At 45.9% G+C, this 17,563-nt stretch overlaps 1 protein-coding gene across 5 annotated transcripts in view; it reads right to left on the bottom strand.

Annotated features, from left to right (window-relative positions):
• fgfr3 (fibroblast growth factor receptor 3) overlaps positions 1 to 16,380 on the bottom strand; it is a 75,486-nt gene extending 59,106 nt beyond the window's left edge. For 2 of the 5 annotated variants that reach the window (XM_083792008.1, XM_083792011.1), the window contains exons 1-2: positions 15,724 to 16,380; positions 9,708 to 9,936 (exon numbers count right to left, since the gene is read on the bottom strand). In XM_083792008.1, coding sequence (XP_083648134.1) covers positions 9,708 to 9,861 — 154 coding nt within the window. In that variant the 5' untranslated portion in view covers positions 9,862 to 9,936; positions 15,724 to 16,380. The remainder of the gene's footprint in view (positions 1 to 9,707; positions 9,937 to 15,723) is intronic. The other 3 variants (XM_083792007.1, XM_083792010.1, XM_083792009.1) reach the window with 2 other exon arrangements.
• Positions 16,381 to 17,563: the final 1,183 nt, after the last annotated feature.

The raw sequence follows: 17,563 nt of genomic DNA, 5'->3' as shown, positions 1-17,563 counted from the left end.
TCCTGACCCCACTGTGACCCCTGCCCCCCACCACCAAACCCCTGTGATGGTTGGTGTCCTCCCTCCACTGATAGGGAGGAGGAGGAGGTGGGGGATGGACGAAGACATCAAAGTCGGGGAATACGGACACGGTTAAGACACACTAAGCCGAATGTCTCTATGTCTTTATATTGTTCATACGTTCTGTGTGATTGTTTAATAGCTATTAGACTATCAGACAGACAGAGAGGCAGACAGGCACATGTGGACAGCTTCAAAGGCATATACATGCGCGCAGACTTTCAGCTGTATCAGTGGAAGCATATAAATAAATCCACTACAAATGTAATAAAATGGGGCCCATTTGGTTACATTTGTACACTCTCAGAGATACAAATGGATAAATTAAAAGTAAACGTAAAAGTTGTACTGTGTGCAACACACACACACACAGAGGTTTTGGATGAGTGGGACATAAAAGCGGTAGTTTACTGCTGTGTTTATGGTTGTGTTTATTAGCGCGGAGGGCCCGCGTGGGCCCCATCCCTCGGTCCGCTTGTTATACCTCTCTGTGTGGAGCCACTGAGCTCCTGAGCCATGTGCTTCTCATCACCACCACGGAAGCCCAGGAAACACTTCCTGAAACGTCCGGTCCCAGCGGCCCACTGCCCTGAAACAGGAGCCGGGTGGTGAGGACCAGTTAGCTTAGCTAGCATGTGCTCCCTGTCCACCTTTCCCCCCCCCCCCCCATTTTTATGACTTCCTCTCTTGCCCCCCCCCCCCCCTTTACAGTGATTTGCAAAGTTAAAACTGCAATCTGGAGCATATTTTAATTAACACAATTGCATTTTGTATGTTGTTATTTTATCTGTATGTCAAAGTATGTTAATACAATATAACTAAACGCAACTGAGGGGTCTCCCTGCTCTTCTATTGAGAAATGTAGATCATGTGATTGGGTATAGGAACACTACTAGAATTGTATAATCATAATGTCCCAGTGTTTGGGACTGTCCTCTCTTTCCTGTTTCTCCAAAGTACAAACCAGTTAATCAGAAATGCCTTAAATATGCTTTAAGAATCTCCCCGTTCATCAGACTCTTGTAGTAAACCGTCGGCAGATCAACAGCAGCAGATAAATCACAATGCAGCAATGAGGAGAACATTGTTGCAGAAGGAATTAAGGAAAATATGTCCTCAATTACCAGATACAGCTCGAGCTCAAAAATAACATTTCTGTAAATTCTGACTATTGTTCTTTTCTCTCCTTTTTCCCAGTTAACCAAGCCAGGTCTTGAGTCAGCTCCTCTGTCAAACAACCTCACCTCTGCTTTTGTGTTCTCAGTCTGACTGCTGTGTACATACGGCCGCCAACATCCTGCTACTCTCCTCCTTCCAAGGAGAAATAGAACTTCTATTACACTCTACACATCAGGAGTCAAAAGTCATGCACTGTGGTCAGCTTTGCGCCAAGGGCCTCTGCCCTTGTGCAGCGACCATGTAGTGTTGGTACATGCTACTGTAGATCTGTTCTGTCAACAGTCCTAGTGTCTGACTAGATCCCGTCGTTTCCTTACAGTATTATTGTATAAGTGTGGTCAGGGTTTAGTGTAATATTTATGTTAGATAATATCACCGTTTAATCCAACCAATCTGCTTCATTCGCCATTTTTTTAATTGCCGAAAAACATCCAATCAAAACCCTGAGTGTGATCATGGTGTGTGAGGGTGGTATACTGTATGAGCATGTACAGTACGCAACACCGAGTCCTGTAAGACGATCTCATATCAACCTGGGCAGGACTAAACTATTGAATGTTGAATATGCTTTCAAGAAACCTGACGTTGCAAAACATTATTTGACTCAGTCTGACACACACACACACACACGTGCGCACGCCACACAGAGACACAGTTACCGCCGTCTGTCGTCTTTTTCTCTTCTTTTCCATAGAGAGGGGGAAAAAAGAGCCTTCCATTACAGCCTGCAGGAGTTACACACGTTTATTGTTTTAACTCTCCTGGCAAAATAACATTGGTGTGTGTCTGGAGGGAGAGGAGAGAGAAAGATGGAAGCCAAGTTTGGTTTTAATATTAGAAGTGTCAGCCCCTCTGTCTGTCCCCCCCCCCCCCCCCGCGGGGGATTTAAACAGAAGCACATGTACTGTATGGGCGCGAGTGGGGCAGGGCCAGGCCCTGGCTTTCTAAACACAACACAGACACACACACACACACACACACACACACACACACACACGTATGGATCCAGTCCTGTGCTCTGGTTGGCCTGAGAGGAATATTAACACAGTTGATTAAGAGAGAAGGAGAGATGAGAAGGGGGGGGGGGGCAATGAGGGACCAGATGTCTTGGTGTGAGCACTGCCCATTGATTTGATTAGAGAGAGCGAGAGAGAGAGAGAGAGCGCAAGGTGATGCTGTCGATTGGCGCTCCACCAAGCACAGAAGCAAGCACACACACTCAACTAAAGCTGTGTTTACAGTACGTGTCTATGTGTGTGCACTGCAGACATCAGAGGGAGAGAAGGATGTAACAGGGATGTACAGGGAGATGGATGGACAGGTCTCCACTCGTCCATCCAACACTGAGACAAACGAGAGAGAGAGAGAGAGAGAGAGAGAGAGACAGAGCAGAATGGAAGTTGAGGTGATGAGATTATACAATGACTGTAATTACATAAAACTACATCATTGCGGAAACTATGAATTACGACAGTATGCATGAAGGTGTATGTGTGTGTGTGTGTGTGTGTGTGTGTGTGTGTGTGTGTGTGTGTGTGTGTGTGTGTGTGTGTGTGTGTGAAGAGGTGTGAGGGTGATGAAAGAGAAGGGGGACAGAGAGAGCATCAAGAGGCCTGCAGTACCAATGGGAGTCACATCTCATTGTGTGTGTGTAAAACCTGCCATCTGTTCACCTCTGCCAGCCACATACACATATACACACATTTTCAATGGGCTTGGCTAAAGACTGAGACAGTAACACACACACAGACACACACCAACATGTTTACACATGCAGGAGGATGGTGTGCAAATTTGCAATGAGAGAGAGAGAGAGAGAGAGAGAGAGAGAGAGAGAGAGAGAACAAACCCCCCAATGAACTAGAAAGGGGCACTCAGTGCGGGCAAATCTCCGCCAGGAGGCACGGCCCAGCTTTCTGACACAGTAACAGGAACGAGCGGTAAGTTGTTAATGAGGCTTCAGCAGTGTGTCTCTCCCACGCATGCCTCGTTGGTACAAGAGTTGCTCTGTGTGCGGTGCGTCATACGGTGCTTTGCACAGACAGATTTAGTGATTTTTATAAACATGACCAATGAAACAACACTGGAAAATATGTTTTTTTTACATATCAACGAGGCAATAGTTGCACAGCTTCAGACAAAGAGAGGTGTGAATTAGCACAGTGTATATCCCATACAGCAGATGGACATGACAACTTATAGTATGGAGGGATGATGTGTCTGAGGTTATGAATTCATAAAAATAACATAGCCGTCATTGATTTGAGATCTTAGGGATCTGAGTTCTTAGGCATACTGCCTACTGGCAGCATGCACAAGAAATGTTGACAATGATCGGTCTAGCTGCCTCTAGCAGTTTTGCAGCAGATTTGTGTGTGGACACACACACACACACACACACACACACACACACACACACACACACACACACACACACACACACACACACACACACACACACACACACACACACACACACACACACACACACACACACACACACACACACCCCCCCCCCCCCCCCCCCCCCCCCACTCAGGGGTGAAAACACGATCTCTGGTCCTGTCTTTGTCCTGGCAGAGATAATGACAGAGAAAGTAGTGACGCAGACGAAAAAGGACAGACGGAGAGAGAGAGAGAGAGAGAGAGAGAGAGAGAAAGAGAAAGAGAGACCAAGACGGCATCGGTTACCAATGGTGAATGGTTTTGGAATGGAGGCGCAAACTTTCGAGATGGAGTGCCGTGATTTTTGTACTTTTTCTGTTTTGTACGTGTCTATGGAGTTAACATTACATTAATAGACCCCCAGTTGTGGTTATAATATTTAAATATGTCTTCCCTGTGTATTTGTAGTTTCTTCCTGAAAGCTGAAAGCCTTTGAGGCACAAGGCCCTAATTGAAATACACCACTTTAGTGGTGTCATGATAACCCTAACCGATCCCCCATTATCATACAACAACAGGAGGGCTCGGGAGTAAGTCCGATTCTTATCCGTTGGGGGTCGGCCTCCGCCAGGGCTGCTCATTGTCACTTATCCGGTTTGTGATTTTCATGGCCAGGATCTCGAGGCGAAGTCGTGGCGAAGAGGGTATACGGCTCGGTGAGCTACGGGTTGCATCACTGCTTTTTGTAGATGATGTGGTCCTGATGGCACCATCGGTCCAAGACCTTTAGCTCTCACTGGAGAGTGTCGAGTGTACAGTGGCTGGGATGTGGATCCGCATCTCCAAATCCGAGGCCATGGTTCTCAGCAGGAAACCGATGGGATTGTGCAGTCCGGGAAGGGAGGCATTACCCCAGGAGAAGGAGTTCAAGTATCTCTGAAAAGTGATGAAAAGACGGAGAAGGAGAATCGCAGGGGCGGTATTGCAGTCGCTGTACCGCACTGTTGTGACGAAAAGAGAGCTGAGACAGAAGGCAAAGCTCTCTGTCTACCGAGTAACCTTTGTTCCTACTCTAACCAAGGTCATGAAGTGTGGGTCATGACCGAAAGAATAAGGTCACGAATACAAGTGGCCAAAATGAGTTTTATCCGACGGGTAGCTGGCATGTCCCTTAGAGATAGGGTGAGAAGTTCACACGAGAGAGACTCGGAGTAGAGTCACTGCTTCTTCGCCTGGAAAGGAGCCAGCTTAGGTGGTTCAGGCATCTGGTTAGGATGCCTCTCGAGCGTCTACCTAGGGGGGTCCTCGATGCACGTCCCACTGGGAGGAGACCAAGGCGCAGTTGGAGGGATTATATCGACTCACTGGCCTTGGAACGCCTCTGGATCCCCCAGGAGGAAGTTACTAATTTTGTTCTGGAAAGGGAAGTCTGGAGCTCTCTGGTGGAGCTGTTGCCCCCGCGACCAGACTATGGATAAGCGGTTGAAGATGGATGGATGGATTGATTGATTTAATTAACTGGTGGGTGTGGCCATATAAGAACATCATTTTAACACTTTTGTTTTGAAAAATATCTTCCTCCAAGTATAATCATTTCACGGCACTCCATCTTTAAGTAATAAAATACACCATTTCTCTCTCCAGACAGAGCAAATATTTTGTCAGGTTCAACTGTAGAAGATCCGGCTTAAGTACAACCAGCCACCCACACACAGCCGTACGAAAGGTCTCCACTCTCTGGATACAAGGAGTCTCTTTGTTCCTCTGCTTGTCGGTCTTATCTGTTAACTATCTCAACAATTTCCTTAAGGGGAGCAGTTGTAATTAAAACCCAGCCGTATGTCAATGCTGCTGTCAGCCAACCAGCTGCACAGCACACGCACACACAGGTGTGTGTGTGTGTGTGTGTGTGTGTGTGTGTGTGTTATGGGAGCGAGAAAGAGTGGGAAAGAGAACTTGTGGATCTGTGTCTTTAAGTGTGTAGGGTTTGTGAAACAGACACAGAGAAGTAAATTGGATGTGTTTATACATGACTGAAAAGGTGTGGGGGTGTGTGTGTGTGTGTGTGTGTGTGTGTGTGTGTGTGTGTGTGTGTGTGTGCGCGCGCGCGCGCGCGCGCGCGCACACACACACACACACATAAATAATGAACCGCAGTATTTGAGTGTTGAGCAATTTCATTATTTATGGAGTTAATTAAATAAAGCATTTAAAGTGTGCATATGTCTAAATCTTAATGTGTGTGCATGTGCAGCGAACCAGGCATTTCGGGAAATAGATAAGTGTAGCTACTCCCCTTTACATGTGAGCATCACAAATGATTCGTCTTACTCAGAACAAATGAGACAGAAAGAAACGGACAGACAGACAGACAGACAGAGATGTAGAGACAGATGCCGAGAAAGAAAGAGAGGAGAGAGGTAATGCAAACCGGGAGAGACCGACCGGCAGAGAGAGAGAGGTCTGCCGTGCAACATGCACGGCACACGCACCCTCTGTTTTCATCCATTATTCACAGTATGACATGCAGAGTGTGTTTCAAACAGCATTAATGAGGTGCAGTCACACGCCCGCGCACACGCACACACGCAAACACACTCACACACTCGCAGAGAAGGGATCCTTGAGAGGAAATCTGTTTTTTTGTGACTTTGTTGAAGGCGGGTGTGAAACGATTGTACTGTGCCGTTCTCAGATATAACCTTCTGCCAGTCTACTCTTTATGGAGCTGTTGAATGAAGCTGGCTTCCTTTGTGTTCTGGTGAACCAACGCCGGCACACAGCCTTAAGGAGGGTATACAGTATACACAACACATGTGTGGGTGCGCAACTGCGCATGTGCGCGGGCGTGCGCAAGTGAGCGTGCATGCAGGGGCCGTAAATGTCAGCAGGGGTTACTTGTGTCGTTAGGATGGCTGTTAAAAACACGTTGTGTGCAGATTTACGCTCAGATGCTACAATCCACTCCACCACCTCACCGCCACGATTTACAGCTAAACTCACACCTCTGCTGATGACATGCACACACAATGCACACCACACACTTTTCCAATAGTCTCTTCACTAGTGACAGTGGTGTGAGACAATGCCCCAACCCCCCCCCCCCCCCCCCCCCCGCCCACTCACACACATTCTTGTCTCTCTGTCATTTTGTCACCCCAGCCATGTGTGTCCTTTCATTTGAGACCACCGTCTCTCCTCTCATCTTTTCCCAGCTTCTCTGTCATAATCGAGGTTAAGTCTCTCAACATACTGCAGCGCGCGCGCACACGCACGCATGCGCACATGCACCACTTTGCCGTGTAGGTGTACATGTACCCACTTTCCCAAAGCACAAACGTATACAGATGTATGTACAGCAAATTCCTCTGTGTTCATTTAACTTTGGACGTTCCACTTTGTCTGTGTGTGTGTGTGGACACACAGTACATACAATAGCTACAGTGAGTGTTGAATTTATAGGTCTGCTGGTTCACAGAGGAGCCAGTGAGCCACATATTTCATGCGATAGCTCAGCAGGGCATTACAGGGGGATTCCTGCAGTCCGTCCTGTGGGAGACGAACACAGAACACGCACACGCACACACACGCACACGCAAATGAGTGCACTTGGCAAAGCGGACACACAGTCACACATTTGTATACAAAGACATAGTACACTCACACACGCATGGATTTACAAACACCCCACACCCACTAAAAGACAAAAACATACCATCCCCCACCCCACACAACACAAACACACAGCCTCCCACTGTGTCCCGGTCCTGGGTTCGTTGGGTGACAAGTTCACAGCACAGTGCCTCCGCTCTGTGGAGGGGCTGAGGGGAAAACTATGCCATCTGCTAATCAAGTGATTTTGTCCCCACCGTGATTCCATCTGTGGATACAGAGAGACCTCAGCTGGGCGGGGGGGGGGGGGGGGGGGGGGGGTGACATGGAACCGAGGCTAAAGTCACATGACCGAAGTTGTAAAGTCACGTAAAGCCCAAGTTGTACTTGGCTCACAAAACCGATTTTGAAGCACAGATGCTTTGCTTGACAATAGTACAATACACCTGTGGAACGTTAATGGTTCCTGAAAAGAATAGCCTATACATTTACACTAGTGTGAGGACATCTTGTGGTGTAGCGGTGTAATTCCAAAGTATCCTTAACTGTCAAGCAAGGCGTTGAACCCCTACCTGCTCACTCACTCACTGCATGTTAATAAGAACATCAGCTAAATAGCTCCAATGTGAAGCACATGGCCGTACAGGACAGGCCGATCGAGCTGATAGTAGCCACTACGTCAGTCTGCTCGTCTACACCCAATTCATCCTCCGTCGTACAGCAGCCCCCCTTCCGAAAACAGCTGATCTACAACATCTCAAAGCGTCGCAGTGAGTTTAGACTGCCACAGCTTGCAGATTGCCGCATGACTAAGTATAAATAAGGATTTGGGTTTAAGTCTCATAGCGCATGTTCAGAGTCATGTTCTGAAACCTATTTTCAGGAGTGACGTCTAACTCTGCCAAGAACAATATCTGGGATGGAAGCGCTTTCACGCAGAGAGGCTTCCATGTTGTCAGCAGACCATCATCCCTTTAACATCAGCATATCCATCATAATTGTGTTGTGACATGTATTAGTTATCAGACAGAGTCAATGGCCTCCTTACGAGTTACAGTATTTGCTGTATTTGGCTGCTTCCTTACAACAGGTAGCCTACAATAGGTACAATGTACAGTAACACACACAAATACGTGTGCATGCACATGCATAGACAGTATTAGACACTGTACACGCGAGTGTCTTTCAGCAGCACTGGTAGTTGAAATGCTGAAAGGCAAATGGGAAACTATGGCCTACACTGGACAACTCCCAGTATTTTTACACTTCCTAGGTTTAATGAGCTTTCACAATCCACTGTGTACACTACAGCAGCAACAAACAAAACAAACAAAAAATCAATCACATTCCCATGATAAATAAAAGCTTATAAAAGGAGGGTCTCTTGAAACATTACATCATGGAAAGGCTGGAGAGCATTTGGAGTCTAAGATGATGAGTGATGTTTACACACAGGTAGAGGGGTGGTGTGAGCTCAGCGATCAAGGATACGGACAGCTCTGACGCACGACCATGCTCTCTCAAACTCAAACACACACTTGCACACACACACACACACACACACACACACACACACACACACACACAACCCAATACTGGGCATGGGAACATCTTTCCTTGCATGAGACAATTAGGCCGTCTCCAAAAGGCACCAGGCTCCTTCTTAATGCAGTGTTGCATAGTGTGTCAAAGGCTCATTTAAATAAAACTCGATCATAGGATTAAAAAACAAAAAGAAGTATTGGGGGGGGGGGGGAAGAGAATAAGCCCCACCTCTTGGCCAGTGCCTCAGAAACAGATTACTGTGCCGTGTTAGTGTCTTTTTTGCGCAATATGTGGAGATTAAAGCCAACACAGTCAACGTTTACTTTGGATTGATCTACAGGGTATTTCTCCATCTTGGGAACAAAGGATGGGAGAGAATCGCGCTAAGCTCAGCATGAAAACCAAAGCAAGACTCCAATTAAATTGCCCGCGCAAAACATGACACACATGGACGGGCAAACATGCACACATACACACTTGCATACATATACAAAAATGTTGTTTGAAAATGTCCGTATTTGAAGTGGTGAATACATCTCCTCGTATGAGAAATGAAGCAAAGAGAACAATAGAAGAGAACAACAATACAAGTTAAACATTCCCTGGTGTCTTTTGTTGCTTTTCAGACAAAATCACTTTGCTCTTTTCCTTGTGGTTTTTTGGCTGAGCGAGTGCATCACCAAACCAACCCTTCTGTGTTGTGTCTTGGTCTGTGGTGTTGTTAGAGACATGTCCAATCCATTTAACATCCTGGAAGTTTGTTTTTCCCTCCCGACATGACAGTATTTATATACTGTAGTGTCTTTATCCAAAGCGCATTTATTCATTAGATTAATTTATGAATGAATTAGTTAATTAGATTCCTCCATTAATGCACATTCACATCGACGGCAGAGGTATGGTATCTGTATGGTATCTTGTCCTACCTGTGGTCGGGGCGGTGGGCAGGTGAGCTGGAGCGGCGGAGAGAGGGAGGAGGAGGAAGGATAGCCAGACACAGCACCAGAGAGCCGTCATTCCTCCAGACGACAAGGCGAGACGCAGAGCAGCGAGGCCCGACTCCAACTCAGACGACATCATGTGCGTGCATGCTGTCTCAACACGACAGTGGCCTCCGACACCGCGAGAAACAAGCCAAGGACTCCCCTCGCCCTCCTGGAAAACAACATGCAGAGAGGGAGGAAGGTCAATGGAATCACGAGTTTGAATGGCAGAAGAGTAGGGCCTGATTTATGCTTTGATTGCGCACCGTCTCCGTGCATCGGAAATAGAGGATCTACAAGCTCACGAGTCACAACAGGTCAGGCTGTAAAGTGTTGTGAGCTTGCCTTGTAGATCAGCTATTACCAGTGTGCGACACAACTCAGCCGCAAGTATACATAAGGTATAAGAGTGCTTTGAAACGTGACTGTTGGTTTTAAGATCCTGGCTCGTTTTGGCAGAAACAACAGAGATGAAGACAACGTGTAATCAGACCAAATAATCAACGTGTCACTTCTTATTTCCAGATCATGTCGTGCATGACAGGCAGTTGTGCCAATTGCTTCCACAATAAACAGTAAAACCAGAAGTCAAATAAATGATGTGTGAAAAGATTACAGATGAAGGTAAAAGATCAAACGGAAATGACCACGAACTTGATTTATAGAAAGTGAAGCCACGTTTGGGTCCATTGTGTATACTACCAGAACTAGACGAAATTTGGTCGAAATAAGAACATTCCATACAGATCTTGGGGATTGTGGGGAAAATCCCACATCATAGGGTTTCTCAGAAGTGTTCTCAGAGCCCTGTAATCATGATCATAACTGCACTGGGGCAATCATACAGTACTAGTGGGCAATAGCAGACTGGAACAGCAATAACTGGCGCCCAATTAGCTCAGAGATCTTGCAGTGTACGTCCATTCTGCAAGCTTCATTAATCAAACAATTAGCTGCACTCTGCGCGAGCGGAGTCAAGCATGTCCACACAGTAGATGCCTCTCCAAGAAACACTACGACCCCATGATGCATAGAGCACAAAAAACACATTAGACCCGGCTTAATAACTGAACAGGCTGACAGTCTTTTCACAGGAGGCTTTTCTGCTTGAGAGGATCTTGAGCATGGTTTAGCAAGTGACTGACACGCACTTGCTTATCTTTCTGCAGGGCAAAGAATGCTGAAGTCTACAGTATCAGTTGCCCAATGCAGCCGGCTGGCTCAGGGAGGAGGCGGCACGGAACATGACGGCAGCAAGTCAGTGTGTGATGGTGGAGTGCCATGTTCACTGTTTGCTTAAGCAGGAGAAGTTGGAATGCACGGAGGGGAGCAGAGCTATGAGAGAAAGGTGCCCAGAAAAGCAAAGAGCTCCATGCCGCAAAACCCCCCACATGCACACACACACACACTGCTGTTAGCTTAAACCTTAGCGACTATGTCCTTCTATAGAATAGCCTTGGCTCGCAGACGTATATACAGACACGTAAAGAGAGACGAACACACCCACATAGCATTAATTTAACATGCATGCACGTACACGCAAGGGCACACACCCGCACTATGCACAGCACACACACTTTGACACGCAGAGTTTAAGAGTGGGCTTTGGTTGCGCACAGAGAGGTGTATTGTACACACATGCACTCCAGAGAGAGGCTGTGTTGTCTTTAGTCTTAGCAGTACTGTTTTTCTTTCCTCTGAGGATCTGTGACCCACTCCTTGCTCAGCACATAGTGGAGGCCAGGCAGAGGCCGGGCTCCGGCTTCACTAGGCTCTGTTTGCACATTATCACTATACAGAAAACACACTGGGCCAAAATACCGGTGAATGACGTGAAAACACACGCACATACACGATAAAGAGTAAAGACACGGGCTGGAGAGTGGAGACACAGTTTGAGGGAGTTTCAAAGATGGATGCACTCGCACAGACTATGAGACAAAGTTAAATTGCACACGTGCGTGCCGCCGACGTGCGTGCGTGCACAGACTATGAGACATAAAGTTAAATTGCGCACGCACGCACGCCCACCCTTGCACACGCACACACACCGGTCAGAGACCTCCGTTCCTCCCACACTACTGTCTTTACCTCTCTCATCTTCCCTCTCCTCCCCTCCCCTCCCTCTCGCCCCATCTCCTGCCTCCTACAACACATGACGTCCACTTTGTTTACACAGCTCGATAAGGATTGTGAGTCCCTCTGCAGTTTGGTGTGAGACAGGGCAAGAGACGCCCGTTTTCTCTGGCAGGTAAACAGATGTAGCCATTGTTTAAGTCCCACCTTTTAAGCAGTAAAATACCATGAGTGTTCATTTAACCCTGAAAAGTGTGACACTTAGGGGGCATGCACGGTTGGCTGAGCTAACACTAAGCCCCCCCCCCCCCCCCCCACACACACACACACACACAACAAAGAGGAATTGTTCTGAGAAAAATACAAAACAATTTAGCTTTCTTTCCAGCCACGCCATGTCCTAATTCCACTGTATGATCTGGCCTGGGGATCCTGTATGTACAGTACTGTGTTGTGTTGTAAGGACATCATAACACTGTCTTAGTAGCACTGTAATGATAATGCTGTGTTAGTACATTTATGGACTTCCTGGCAACATGTGACAACAATTTGTGTCACATACGACCAACAATGTATCCATATTTAAGTGAACGCTGAGGATTTTACAGTGAGTGTAAGTGTACACAGTCGAATACGCTGAAATAAGGTCACTGTAAAAGTGTAAATATATGAGCCTTTCACTTCACAAGTTGACAAAGGGCTATCAGAGCTTCCATGTGCCAGCTCTAGAGTAAAATTCTGAGTATGCATTTAACTGCAAAATGGGCCTGTTTTTACACTCCGTGTGAAATGAACATGTGGAGGTCTAATGCCTGTCCGGACAAGCAGCGTGTCTGGATTGAACTGTAGTTACAACAGGCCTTAACATCAAGTGGAGGGGGAGAGAACAATCAATGGTCTTGATTGACTGCTGTGCTAGTGTCTGCTTTGGAGTACAGTTTAGACAAAGTCAGCACAAAATAACGTCAATCCGTGTTCATTTCAGGATCTACACATGCATACAAATGAGGACATTTGTTTCCAAACAGACATGTCTACTTTGTGAAAATCTATGCACAAAATAGTTTACTTGATCACTAAGAAGAAGAAAAAAGAAAGAAAGAAAATAAATAGTTTGTCTGATAAAGATAAACTGGGTATGCTTTGAGGGAACTTAAAATCACTATAGTAGCTACCAGGAAAACCTTGGTGATCTAAGAAGCTGCAGCTGGTGTGAATGGAAAGGTTAGACAGAGCCCAAAGTTCAAACCACAAATTAACATTTTAACTCTTAAATAAATCCACATCCACCTTCTCTCTAGATTGATTTAATCATTTTGATGGTGTACAAATTAAGTCTCTCTTTAGGCTATATCTCTTCTCTAAAACTGGTTAATAAAACGTGTCATTAATCATGCAGAACAGTTTTGATATTAAAATAGCTCAGAGCAACAAAGCGCTTTAGGTTCACATTTCTGTCATTCTGTTCCCTCAGCGAGGAGGATCAGTGCTCAAGTGGTCACATGCTAGTTCCACCTTGCATCAAAGAACCCTGAACCCCACAGACAGAGAATGCCAGTAATCTTCAATAATTAAGCAACTGTATCAGTCAAATCGCCTGGGTCCATTGACTTTTTCTTAAGGCAAAGAGCACACACTCAAACAGCAGGACCGCTCCAGCAGTGGGAACTCAACTGGGCTAGATGGAATTCAACTGGGAGAGAGCGACAGAGAGGTTGACATTTATCTCTCTCTCTGACACGAGGCAGACAGTGCTCTTTCCTTGAGAACTCTGCCTCTGCAACATAATGTTCACCAAGTTACTGTGACATCCTGTTCTTCACTCAGTCTCCCTCTGTCTCACAGTCATGACCATCTCTCTGTGTGTGTGTGTGTGAGAGAGAGAGAGAGTGATATATATAGTGGGAGGACATACTTTTTCATGTCTCTCTTCTCCACTCTCTATCACATTATCACTCTTTGAAAGCATTCACACAGCTTCGCCTTTGAGTTAAGCTGATATTGATCAGCGGTCTGCGGTGTGGCCGTGCTTAAGAGAGAGACCCACTTCACACCACTTCAGTCTGACGTTGACAGAGAGTAGGTTTAGGTTACCTCTCACCTACTGACACCGCACCTAGCCTACAGTGAGACTGTCACTGCAAGGAAACGGCGACGGCACTGTCACTTTGGTTGTTTTGTATTTTTGTTTCCTTTTCGCATGCACACAGCAAACATATAATTATACCTGGACATTTAAAGGGTTCATTTTTACACTCTCTCTAACGCTGAAGATCTTTGCCTTGTTGTCTCCAGTCTGTCCCAGTAAAAAGCCAGTCTGTCCCAGTAAAAAGCCTAATAGACAAGACATCCAATAAACGCAAACCTGATGCATCTGCCTTCTGTCATGAAACACAAGGAGCACATAGGCTCGATGACTTATTGAGGCTTGGTTATAATGCCATCGCAAGTTAGAACTAATTCAGAAAGTCAGTTGAGGACGTCATTTAATTAAACGAAATAGAAGGGAAAGGCATGAAAACGAGTTCGGTCTCACAACAGCAGGCTAGTCCAATGAAGGGGCAATCAGTCATATTTTAGACCTGCGGCCCAGCCACTGAATTAAAACAGTAAACGGGGACGCATAGGCCAATTTCTCGGCTCAATAGATAGCCTAATTTGAAGCATTAATCCCCACTCGCTTTGTGTATTGTGTTTTAACTTGAACATCGGTTATTTTCGGTTCGTTCGTTATGATGCGAAGCTTGAACGTGTCTGAAATTCCCAGGTCTCATTTTAGGACCCCTTAATTCTTATCTTATAATAGTCTAATCCTACACTTTTGTCCAGCTACGACTGTTCAATGGCCACACTGAAATGCAGAATGGAGCTGAAAGTGTCAAAAAAAATACCCTGGCTATATCATCTGAAACCCATAAAACAATATGGGGCTTCGTTTGAAGCCAGTCAGTACAGTACTGGTGGCGGGGGGACCAGACCAGGGCAGGACCACCGCATAGTTCAGAGCGCATCCAATTCATTCAAACGAAAGAAAGAAAGGGGGAACAATCTGCTTTTTTCTGGGCAAGATGACAGCGGTAGAGAGTCCCTTGAATTGAAATATAACGCACTTCATACATCGGCTGCATATCCATATAGGAAAGACGTCAATGTTGCAGAGAAGTGTCTAGCAGTGCGGTTTAATTGTACTCTTGGTACAATTAAGTCTATTTCATAATGCATTATTCTACTTAACAACTTCGAGCACTGAATTTACACAGATTGAACATTATAGCCTACATTAATTTGAACATTAGGCCTACATTGGGTAGCATTACAAGCAGCATAAATGTATTCATCGAGAGAGACGGGATATGTTGTATATTCACTTATTCAGTACATTCATTGATAAATCCACAGAGTCGCCGATATTTGGTTTTCCAAACGCACACGACACAACACGCACCGGCGGTCCGGCACGGCGGCACCGCGCGGTTGCATTGCGTCCCAGCGGTGCCCGGGCCGGGGACCGTCACAGCGCACATACACACACACACACGGCCTGAGACGGGGTCTCTTCTCCTCTGCAACACCTGTCCAGTCAGCGCTACGGACGGATCGACGCGCTGAACAGGAGACGTGTCTGTCTGCTCTAGGCTACTCGTTCATTCTATGAGGTACTGAAAGGTTACTTAGTGCTGACAGCAAGACTGATCTGCGTCCCAAACTACTGTCAAACCTGTCCAACTTCAGTCTATAGCCTATACGAGGAAGTGATATTGTGAATGAATGTTACGGACAGCGGCGCACAATGCATTGAGTTTCACGTTTAATAACAAATTAACCCCACAATAATATACTAATCATGGCGCCTATAGGCTATGAAATGTGAAAATGTTCTTACCAAATGTATCCCGTTTTAAACACCAAATGTGGGATTTTTAGATGTCGCCACGCGTTCAGAATTAACAAGTGTTTTACTCTCCAGTGAAGTTGGAAAAACCAAAACTAATCTTAGATCCGTCCACAACAAGTGTTCTTCAGGGTAGCAGCACCAAATCCCTGCAAGTTGCCACTGTAGAGTGTAGAGTCCTCGGGGTAGAGACACGCTGCTCCGAGCCAACCAACAACGTCTTCACCAAAAATCCAGTCGTCACTGTTGCGTGAAAATGTCCACACAGGTTAACCAAACCGTGCCAGAATCACTCCAAATTATTGTCCGGGTTCGGGATTTGTGTTCTTTTCTTCTTTTCGGGTGAGAGAGCTAGAGAGCTGGACAAACGCACCACGCAGGCAGCTCCGCTCCTCTCCTCGCTACCAGTCCGTGTGACGTGTGTTGTGTGAGTGAGTGTGTGTGACTGTTTGTTGTCTCGGCAGAGGCAGCAGCTCAGCTCGTACTGTTGGCTTGCGATGGTTGGCTGCATGTGAAGTACAGACTATAAGCACGTTTAGTCCCACACACACACACACACACACACACACACTGAGACACACACACACACACACACACAGGCTGGCTGGCTGGTTGATTGGTGCGCACTGACGATGCGTCTAACTGGTGCGTCCTCTCCGGGGTTTGCTCCTCTGACAATGTGCAGCTACGGGGCAGTCGTGTAAAAAAAAAAAAAAGAAGGCGCAAAGGGAGATCAGATTTCCCCGCGCCGCCTGCCTACCCCGCACAGCGCTGCCTGCAAGTGGGTGAAAATTCAACAGGCGCCTCCCTCTGGCACCGCGCCGTCACAGAAATCCAATCAACCAACTAATTACCTTACTGCTGTGCTGCGTCTTCCAAGATCATTTCAGTTAGATTTAGCGCAACTGAACTAGGTGGTGTTTGTTGATGGCGCATTAAAAATAAATAAACGAAATAGATGAGTATTACTCGACCTGCAGCTGCTTTTATTAGCTACTCCGGTTTTGGGACTATTTCAGTACCCAGCAAAGTACAAAGTAGTAGCTTATACCACTAGGCGTGTGTAGTCTATTATGGTTTCATAACCGTCTGCTATACAGATGAAAACTATGAACTGAAGGGTCCACAAATAATGGTCGCGTTCCTAAGACTTCAAAATACTGTAGGCCTACGCTACTTTGTTTTATGTTTTATGGAGTACAATTTACAATTTAGGCATTTAGCAGTAGTGAGTATAATATACTCACTACTGCTAAATGCCTATAGCAGTAGTGAGTATAATATACTCACTACTGCTAAATGCCTAAATATGAAACAAGTGCAGTTGGGTGTAATAATGAGTCTTAACCCTCTGGACTAGCAACCAGACACATTTCTTCCATCCAAAGATGTCTCACAAATGCAGACTGTGCTGATCGAGGTGCATAGCATTTAGTAAGATACCGTAAAAGATAGTAAGATGATGTTTAGTTCAGTTTAAAAAAAAAAAACACATAAAAGCATCTCGGTTTTGCATTATGGTGGGAAAACAGTTCACAACACAAACACAAACCTTTTCACAAAACATTTCTGTAGTAGGCCTAGCCTATACAATATATTCTTTATAGGATGATATTACAATACTGTCAATCAGTTGTACACCAACCAGCCTTACCAATATCACCATTTGACCGGCAATATATGAAGTGTGTCACAGTGTATTCAACAGTCAGTAAATTACCCTTAACCACACCATTTAGCCCACCATATACTGTAACCTTTGGGCTAATTAGCTGCCGTCAAGCTGGAGGTGATAGCACCCTGAGTTGCTTCAAACAACACGCCAATTAGT

Source organism: Protomyctophum parallelum (genome assembly GCF_964188405.1).
Source record: "Protomyctophum parallelum genome assembly, chromosome: 20".
Classification (NCBI taxonomy): domain Eukaryota; kingdom Metazoa; phylum Chordata; class Actinopteri; order Myctophiformes; family Myctophidae; genus Protomyctophum; species Protomyctophum parallelum.
The sequence above is the reverse complement of the archived record's forward strand: the minus strand, read 5'-3'. Positions and strand labels throughout refer to the sequence as shown.